This window comes from Pterocles gutturalis, unplaced genomic scaffold, assembly GCF_000699245.1.
Source record: "Pterocles gutturalis isolate BGI_N339 unplaced genomic scaffold, ASM69924v1 scaffold25040, whole genome shotgun sequence".
Taxonomy (NCBI): domain Eukaryota; kingdom Metazoa; phylum Chordata; class Aves; order Pterocliformes; family Pteroclidae; genus Pterocles; species Pterocles gutturalis.
The window spans coordinates 33,942-43,492 of NW_010144062.1; the positions used below are offsets into that span (position 1 = coordinate 33,942).

Consider the following 9,551-nt stretch of genomic DNA (forward strand, 5'->3'; position numbering starts at 1 on the left):
TGAACCTTTAGGGTCACAGAATGTTTATTTATAGGATGAAGCTACCTGGAATAAATGTTCTTCAAATTGTCTTCCATTCAGTCTATTTTAACTTCAGTTCATGCCTTTCCCCTTCTCTCTTTACAGATGAGATCACTGCTAGTTTTCGTCGCTTTGGACCTTTGATTGTAGACTGGCCACACAAGGCAGAGAGCAAATCTTATTTCCCTCCTAAAGGTAAATATCTGATAACCAAGAACATGTGAGCATTTTAGAGTCATTTTTCTTGGTAAGACTCCATTTTAGACAAGATTTTTGTGACAGTGACACAATGTTTAGGGGAAAAAAAGTTGAATCCTTGATATTGTTATAGTCTGATGGAATTTAGAATGAGGCTTTGCAATTATTCTGCACTAAAAGTATTCTTCCTTAACTTCCTTTTTTTTACTTTATTCCATTTTCATTTTTCTCTCCCTTTTGTTCCTCGTTTTTGTTATAATAGTCAAGACTACTCTTAAAAAGGGATTAAATGCCCTCCACATAAAGTGGGAAGGATTTGTACCTTCTATAAACAACCACCCTGTCAGTTTGCCTCTACAGCTGTCGCTTTTTTCAGTTCATACTGCTGGCTTATCCTTTTCAAAGGGAATGAGGAGAGAGTGCACTGATCAGCAAGCTCCCTGCTTTTCTTCACGTCTCTGCAGAGGTGCAGAGGACTTGCAGGAGGCTGGGTTGTAAATGTGTGAGAGGGTCTTAAAGTTTGTCCCTTACTGTATGGTAGCATGATGACAGGGTGCAAGGCATAATTCTGGGTTAAATTATTATCCTACAGACAAACAGACAAAATAAATCATGTGCTTGTTTTCCCTTTTGTAGGATATGCATTTTTGCTGTTCCAAGATGAAAGCTCTGTACAGGCACTGATTGATGCATGTATTGAAGAAGATGGAAAGCTCTATCTTTGTGTTTCCAGCCCCACTATCAAAGACAAACCGGTAGGTAGAAGTGTCAGGGCCTGTGCAATTCCTGTATGATAAGCAGAAGTTGTTCTCTTCAGATGCTTTTTTTCCTTTTTCTGTCTTCAGACTGCTAATGTTTAAATTTCTTTGAGGTGTAAAATTAAGTTCTTAAAGAGAAGACCAACGTAGCAACTTAGTTATTTTTAAATTTTTGTGAAGTTTTTTAGTCTAGTTACAATTCATAGTTTTGTTAGGAAAAGGTTTGCTAAATTTCACCATTGCTGATGTAATAAATATATTTCCAGACAGGTATTTTATGCTTATTATTGATTAAAATGTGGAATTTGTATTGTTTTGAGTGTTGCATGTAACATGTTTTGACAGGGACAAATTAACTCCAGTAAAACATAAGGTGGCATTGAACTGTAAATTATTAGTACAAATGGTTTTGGGACTGATGTGCGTCTGTTAATAGTTGGAGAGACTTCTGCTATATTCCTGTACTTCAAATTTGGCAAGCTGTAGGCAAATATAAAGGAGCTAGTTTTGCATAGTAAATAAACACAGAACTTGGTGCAGTGGAGCCTGTTCCATTGAGATAACGCTAGTCTAGTGCTTGCACTTGGCTAGAGCAACACAAATAGTGTAGATACGTATGCACCGACGTGGTTCATACAGCCCAGTTCGGTCATGATTAAGTAAATGTGTAAGTGGAGGGTGAGTTTTTTCCCAGAAATGTGGGTAACAAGGAAGTGGTGAAATTTAGTGTGATCAAGTGGTCTGTCTTACCAGAGCTTATTGCTATTTCATTTTGAGAAATGATTGCCAAACGAGTAGAAAACGAATTTAGAAAGTACAGCTGTTTAAGAGGTTTTCTTCTTTGTAGGATGCTGTTTTAATTTCTATTACTGAGATACTTTGAATTGTGAATGGTTAAAAAAAAAAGGCTTTTTGTCCATAGGTTCAGATCCGGCCTTGGAACCTTAGTGATAGTGATTTTGTTATGGATGGTTCACAGCCTCTTGACCCACGAAAAACCATTTTTGTTGGTGGTGTTCCTCGGCCTTTACGAGCAGGTACACTGCGTGTTCCGCAGCACTGGGCATGTTGAGTATGCAGTCTGGTTTGGGGAGCAATGGGGGAAATTAGTTATTTCAGCAAGGGAAGTATTAAGTGTTCTTGACACTTATAGAGGGGGACCTGAAGACAAATCGACTGTTTCCTTTGATGCTTTTGGAAAAAATTACCAAGTCTACACCACTGTTTCATTTTCCTTTCTGGTTTAGTGGAACTTGCAATGATAATGGATCGGCTGTATGGAGGGGTGTGCTATGCTGGAATTGACACAGACCCTGAGCTGAAGTACCCAAAAGGAGCTGGGCGGGTTGCATTTTCTAATCAACAGAGTTACATAGCTGCTATCAGTGCTCGCTTTGTTCAGCTGCAGCATGGAGAGATAGATAAACGGGTAAGGTCTTCAAGCATATTCTATTTTTGTTCAGTGCTTTCTCTAGAAACGCTTTTCCATGTAAATGTGTGCCATTGTGAAGACTGTAAATGTTATATCAGATTAATTGCATATTTAGGGCTAGATTGTGCCACTTAGATACAACACAGAATAAAAATGAAGGAGTGGTACAGAGCTGTTGCTTCTGGAACGTGGGAGGCAACTGTGTGTGAAGCAGACTTTCTCAAATTGCTTAGCATAATGGGAAGCATGTCAGCTGCCTTGCCCTTTTATAAGAATATTGCACTTGTCGTATACTCCCACTGCAAGTATTTGCACTTGCAGTGTTCGTATAATGTCAGGGAGTAGGTACCTACCAAGGATGGAGCAGTTCTTGTTCGTGTTCTGCATCTTTAGAGAGAGTGGGCAGAATCTGGCCCTAGTATTACACATTGTGTGCTGGGTGTTCCTATGGAGCATGATAATAATGCATTGTAAATGTGTTAATGTGCATTACAGTCATCCTCCACAGCTTATGTAAAGGCTGTGTCCAGTTATTTTATTCCTTTATTATTAAAGGAATATGCCAAATGGATCTGCAGTTTGGTTGCCTCATCTTGCTCTCACCTGTATAAAATGTGACTTTGCCAATTACAGTGATCTTCAGGCCACAGTTTTGAGAAACTCTGATCCTTACATCTGCTGTTCTGTCTAATTATGCTTTGTCTCTGGATTTTTCTTACATGACTGTCATTATTTATCTTAATTTCATGATTACTACAGAGGAAAACCCCCAAACTTGGCTGCTTAGCTGATTATAATATCATTTCTGCTTTGGCTGTAAAGCTTGGGTAGAAAAATTGTAACAACAATTGGACTGTGGGCCTGCGAATTGGAATGTCTTTGTTCTAATCTTGGCTCTGAAATAAGTTCTGTATGGCTTTGAACAAATAATTTGGGCCACCCTTGTGCAACTTCTGCTTGCATAAGCAGACGCTCGGGTGAATAGGTCCATTGAAACTGGTGGGACTGCAAGTTTAAGTAAGTACTTGTGAACTCTAGCAAAGATTTTGCAATCTATTTCCCCTTCCTTCTTTCCTCCCACTCCTCCTCATTTCCCCGTTTTGTGTGTTGTTCAGAAGAAATGTGGGGAGATAAGTGCTCAGAGGATTCATTATAAGAGAGGCTGGGTGCACAAGACATATAAAAGTGCAACAGTGGCAATACCACTTTTATTAATGTACTATTTATTAATAATTTTTTCTGATAAATTTTTCCAGAAAAAATAAAATCAGTAGCAAGAAGGGATTTCCTGTAAAATTAGGCAAGGAGGTGCTGCGTAAGGGTGTGCCCTTCAAAGAGATAATGCAAATTAAATGCTCACTTGCCTGTAGCACCCACCACAGGAGAGCTGATGAGTGCTGCCACCCTAGGCGTGGCTGATGAAGTTGCTGCAATTTAAGGTGTTTCTCTGGAATTGGGAAACCTCAGCATACCTAGCACAGGTAACAGTTGCAGGCACTTCAGGACACACTGAATAAATGTGCTGAGGGCTCTGACTAACATCTGTAGGTTGCAAACTTGCACAAAAAGCAGTGCTGCAGTAACAGGCTAAAGCAAGCAGAGGTATAATTACCTGTGCTGTAGTTTGGACTCTGAATATGTCTGAGTAGACATAATAGAGCAGCAGAATTGCCCTGGTGAGGAGGCCTGCTTAGCATATTTGTAGGTTCTCAGCTCTTGTATAACACAACACTCATCAATGAATACCCAACCTCAAACTACGTAGCAAACAAGGTGATGAAGGTAGAGCGTGGTGTCAGGAATATTTGTCTGCCTCTGTTCTTTTACAAATTAATTCTTCTGAGTTGGCATGGAGGGATGTTTGAGAAATGCAGCTCTAGCAGTGGAAGAGGAGAAAAACTGAGGCCAAAAGAAAAGGCTGCTGTACTGTCTCCAAGTAGTTTATAGGTACTGTAAGCACAAATGACACCAAACTTCTGCAGTGCCCTGTCTGGACTGTGATAAAGTTGGGTAAGTTTAAAACCACAGGAACTTGTGAATGTCTTTATTGGAAGGAGCTGGCATACCTCTGAAGCTTGTGAGATACCGAAAGGACCATCCCTAAGCCAGATGCAGAGGTAACAGGTTAACAGTAGAGACATAGAGATACCAGTCGCAGTCAGGATATTTGGAAATGTTTATGAAAAAGCCTAATTAAATGAGCTTCAGAGAAGGCTCACAAACACTTCTAGAACAGGAACTTGTGCCTGTACTTTTTTAATGTGAAGCTTTGTGTTGTGCTTCTGGTATGTCCCATGGACTTCTCACAGTCCTGTGGAGCGAAGGAATGGGAGTGGAGGTGATTGCTGGTTTTGAGGTGAAACTGAGCCTTTAGGGATGACAGTGCTGCAGTTGTGATTTGAACACGTAGGCATGTCTAAACGAGCTGTACTCTAGCCAGCTTGGGTACGGAGAGCAGCAAGCATTGCCTTGCTGTCACAGAGAGAGCACTATGGAGTGCTGTGAGCCGGGTTTTGTAGCCCCCAGTACAGCAGGACTGGTTTTGGTAGGCAAATGCCTAGTTTAAAAGCTTGAAGCCTGGAGATGTTCCAGTCTAGATGTATCCTTGGAGCACCAGCAGGTAAGTTCCTGTGAGTCATTATCAGTTACAAACTTGAAGAAATTTTTCATCTCCTTTCCTTTCTGCTGTACTGAATTACTGCTCATCATCTGGCCCCTAGTGCCAACAGCATAGGTGGCCGTCAGTCCCATTTTAAGCTTCTTGTTTGATCCCAACAAGATCAGGTGGGTTTCCCTTTTCTGAGAGGACTAAGCCACAGAAAAATAAAACAGAAATATGCTGTTTATTAAAATAATTGAAATTTTGTAAAGTGGGAAATTCAGACATTGAAATTTGCAGACCACATACATATTTAATCTGCAGTTCCAGTGTTGTGTAAATAGTTTACATTCCTGCCTGAAAGGGTAGAAGCTTAATTGTGCCTTACCGTACTTAAAAATAAACCCCCAGAATTCTCCAGGGTTTGGTTGTGAATCTGTATCAGTTCTGTAACAATAGGTTGATTGGTCAACAGAAGTACATCAGTGACAGCATGTGTTATACTGATGGGCAGCTTTGGTTTCTGAGGATTTTTTGAGGATCAAGGAGGGACAGTGGGAGCAGGGTTGCTCTCAAGTGCCTCTAGTTTTGAGTGTTTAATGGTGATGATCATGTGTAATGAGGGCAAAAATTCTTGAGTGTGATGTTCGCTTCTACAGAACTGTGATTGCAGTCCTGCTAGAACACAGATAGCAAATAGTGTGCAATTGTCATTATCTACATTGTTATTAAGAATTGTAAACTTTCTTCTCATTTTCTGAATGCAGGTGGAAGTTAAGCCATATGTCTTGGATGATCAGCTTTGTGATGAATGTCAGGGGGCCCGTTGCGGTGGAAAATTTGCTCCATTTTTCTGTGCTAATGTTACCTGTCTGCAGTATTACTGTGAATATTGCTGGGCTGCTATTCATTCACGTGCTGGCAGGGAATTCCACAAGCCCCTTGTGAAGGAGGGAGGAGATCGCCCAAGACATATTTCATTCCGCTGGAACTAAATGATCACTGCAGTGTTCATATGCAGGCCTCAAATTAAGTGCACTCTTCTGTTATCCTGATTGCCCCTACCCCACCCTACCCTTTCTCTTATTCAAGATAGCATGTCCTTTTGTAGTAGTCTGTAATTTAACAATAGTATAATGAAAGAATGACCTATAATATGGGTATTTTGTAGAATCTTGTCATTGAAAACTGTATTGGGAACTCCTTTTCGTATTGATAACATGTTGCGAGTGAGTTGCATTCTCTTGTCTTTACTACCAAGAGAAAACTTAATTTCATGCAACATTTTCTTAGAGGAGAGAAAAATATTAAGAAAAGAGAATTGAAACAATAGAGTATTTTGGTTTTTTAATTAAATTATTGTTAATAAAGAACATAAGAATACTTTTATTAAAATAACCATGTAACAGTAACACTATCAGTCTGTTCTGACAGTTTTCCCCCAGAGAAGCCTGTTTTTGCCTCTCTTTTTTATTTCGACTTCGGATTTTTCCAGCAACAGATGAAGTTAGCATTTACCTACCAACAGGAAAGAGCATGTTTAAAGCAACAAAAATGCATGAGCAAAGTTGAAGCAGCATTATAATAATGATCTTTTTTTTAAAAAAAAATCTGTTAAGGGTTTTGAGGCTGAAATTTTAGCTCAGTATATATCTGACCATGCCTCTGACTACCACCCACATCCAAATTACTAATGAGATAGGCAGAGCTTACTATATTTTCATCAAAATTACTACATTTTAAGAATTCCTGAATGTAAAAGTTGAGTAAAGTTACTACTGAGGGGGGAGTGCACTTTTTTTTCCTTTAAGAGAACTTAATTGTCTGGCTACAGCCCTAGAAATCCTACCAAAGCTAGAGTAATGACAACTAGTTAACTGGCATTTCCTCTCCTGAAGGATAAATAGATAGATTTTATTTTTGATGGCTATATATAACTCTATATCCTAATATACTAACATTCATCAGGGGTCAGCCTTTGCTCTCCATTTTGACATGAAAAAGTAGAAAACCTAAAGATACCTCAAGGATATCACTGATTTTTACTGAAGTTTTGATACTCCGTTGTGTCACACAAACTAAAATTGGCTGCTTATTTGTTTTCCATCTTGGATGTAAAGTTAGTTTTAAATACCCTCTAACCTAGTTGTAACAGAAGGCATGAACCTAAGTAGTTTCCAAGTCTTGTTTTGCACTGTTTTCTGAATTTGTGCATGAAATGGTGCAAGTGTGCATATGCCTTTCTTACTCTTCCTGTAGAAAGAATCCCAGCTAAGATCCGCCTCTTCAGAACTTAATATGGGGAAATAAACACAGGTGTTTGAAGTGCCAACATTGCTAAGTTAATGCCTGCTTTATTATAAATAAGTTCAACCTTGAGAAGCATTAACACAGTACGCGTTAATTGAATGATGAAGAGTGGGTGCAGGGGTTTAGTTTGAAGTAGTTGAATGAAGGAGTAGTTCTGAAAATTATTTTTATTACTTTTGAACTAAGGCCCTGGCCAACTGATCGAGTGATTATTTAGCAGTGTGCAAACAAACAAATTTAGTGGCAATCTTCTGAACTGCCCGAGTGGCATGGTCCCATCCTAGATTCTCTCAAACCAAAGACTTGCCTCAGCACTGCTTGGAAAACATCTGCTCTGTTAAAAGCCTTTGTCAGCCCCCCTCATCCCATTCCCCCAGCCCAAATTATCTGTATGAGAAGCAGTTTTTATTTTCAATACAGGCTTTAATGAACTATACCTTACCAAGTTCCAAAGGTCAAAATGGAGACATTTGCTGTCTACTAGTCAAGTATAGAAAGGGAGCTGCTTTTAATGAAATCCCTGAAAATATTGACAACAGTAATGCAAATGCAGAGTGCTCTTGTGTAGATTGTCAGGGACTTTTTTTTCTCTGAAGTACATAATTATAGTTTGAATGTTCCTTTAATTTTTTTAATGCTTGTTGGTGGCTTGGGGTGTGCTATTGTGCCGATCCTACCCAGTAAACAGGTGAGATGGGTTATCATTACAAGAAATAACACTGTTTGAGAACTAGCTTTGAATAATAATTTTCCCTTTGTACATGACCTGCTGAATTTCGGTACAGTGTTTTTGTAGCTAACTTATTTTGTCATGCACATAATGTATATTTGTTATGCACTACTTTTGTATATCTTGTTTTTCCAACAGTGAGCATTTTTAGGCACACTTTTCACTGACGGGATATCTCTTTATGCAATACCTCAATTTTTCATATTGCAAAGAGTAGCTTTTTGTACTTTTATTACTGAGAGATCTTCATATACTTCATTTTTTAATATAAATAATTTTAATAAATTTTATTTTCTTATATTCTGCTTTTTATACATTTCAGTGCTCTGCATACATTTTGAATTATGGATGTTGTGCACTGGCAATGCTATTTTAGAATCTGCAGAGAAAAGAAAGCATGTTGCTTAAACATCTTAGCCCAGCACCAGGTATTTGGTGTACATATAATTTAAGAAATAGTATATGTAAAGTTGAGAATTAAAGAAGAAAAGCATGAAAGTGACAAATGACACTGTCTTTAGACCCATGAAATTTAAATGCATAAATATAGTGTAGAAATTTAAACGTAAAGAAACATCAGAATTGTCTACCGCTTCTTACTAAGTTTTTAAAAATTATACACAAATGCAGACGTTTTTGGTGAATGTTTAGCCATTTTTAATATTAATAAAAAATTGATGTTAGGTGTTTGATGCAGAAATGTGTCTGCTCTTTAAATTATATTTAAAGAATAAAAGAGAGCCTGCTAGGTGGCAGGCATGTAATGTTAGTATGCATGACTAATGTAAGAAATTGTTATTCTACTAATATTCACTTGTGATTGTGTGACAAGCGTGTTTACAGATTATTTGGTTACACTTCGATTTACAGGGCATAAACAATTATATACATTACTCTGTACTTAAATAGTGATTACATGTGCTTCTGATTACATGGGATTTGTAGTTGGGGTTACCGTGTAGCTCCAAACATAATTAACATGTAATTAGTTTACCAGTCTTAGGGTATCACTTCAATTTGCAAAGGGGTTACTAAGCATGTAGTTTTATCACACTAGCATGGCACTGGCCATGTATTTACAATGTAGTTACAGAGTAATTACATGGTTATTTTTGCAATGTAAAATAAAGTGTTTCTGATTATTTTATATGTAAAGGAATCCCACTGCCCCGTGCTTTTTGGTATAGTATATACTTCTCCATACACAGACCTCTGCAGAATGCAAATTTAAAACTTGCAGTGAATGAATTTAGCGTTTTATACGGATGCTGTTGGAAAGACTTGATAATTCACCCCTTTTGTTTTTGAAGAGTTAAAACCTTCTGTTAAAAGGTGATTTAAAACTTGAATGTGATGAATTGTGGCAAGTTAACTTCAAGTTATGTGCAATACCTATTTCAGACTTCTGGAAGATCTTTGCAGTGTAATTCTTTGTTTTTAATTGCAGACATTTAAAAATGTCATTTTCTACTGTTCTAGTAAATCCTCTTTCTTGCTGGTGTT

The 9,551-nt window shown here is 38.0% G+C and overlaps 1 protein-coding gene across 1 annotated transcript in view; it reads left to right on the forward strand.

The window, feature by feature from the left end:
- Window positions 1-6,594, forward strand: part of CPEB4 (cytoplasmic polyadenylation element binding protein 4) — a 40,526-nt gene extending 33,932 nt beyond the window's left edge. Inside the window, exons 6-10 of the mRNA XM_010084994.1 lie at window positions 127-216; window positions 856-974; window positions 1,900-2,014; window positions 2,225-2,406; window positions 5,776-6,594. Coding sequence (XP_010083296.1) covers window positions 127-216; window positions 856-974; window positions 1,900-2,014; window positions 2,225-2,406; window positions 5,776-6,003 — 734 coding nt within the window. The 3' untranslated portion in view covers window positions 6,004-6,594. The remainder of the gene's footprint in view (window positions 1-126; window positions 217-855; window positions 975-1,899; window positions 2,015-2,224; window positions 2,407-5,775) is intronic.
- Window positions 6,595-9,551: the final 2,957 nt, after the last annotated feature.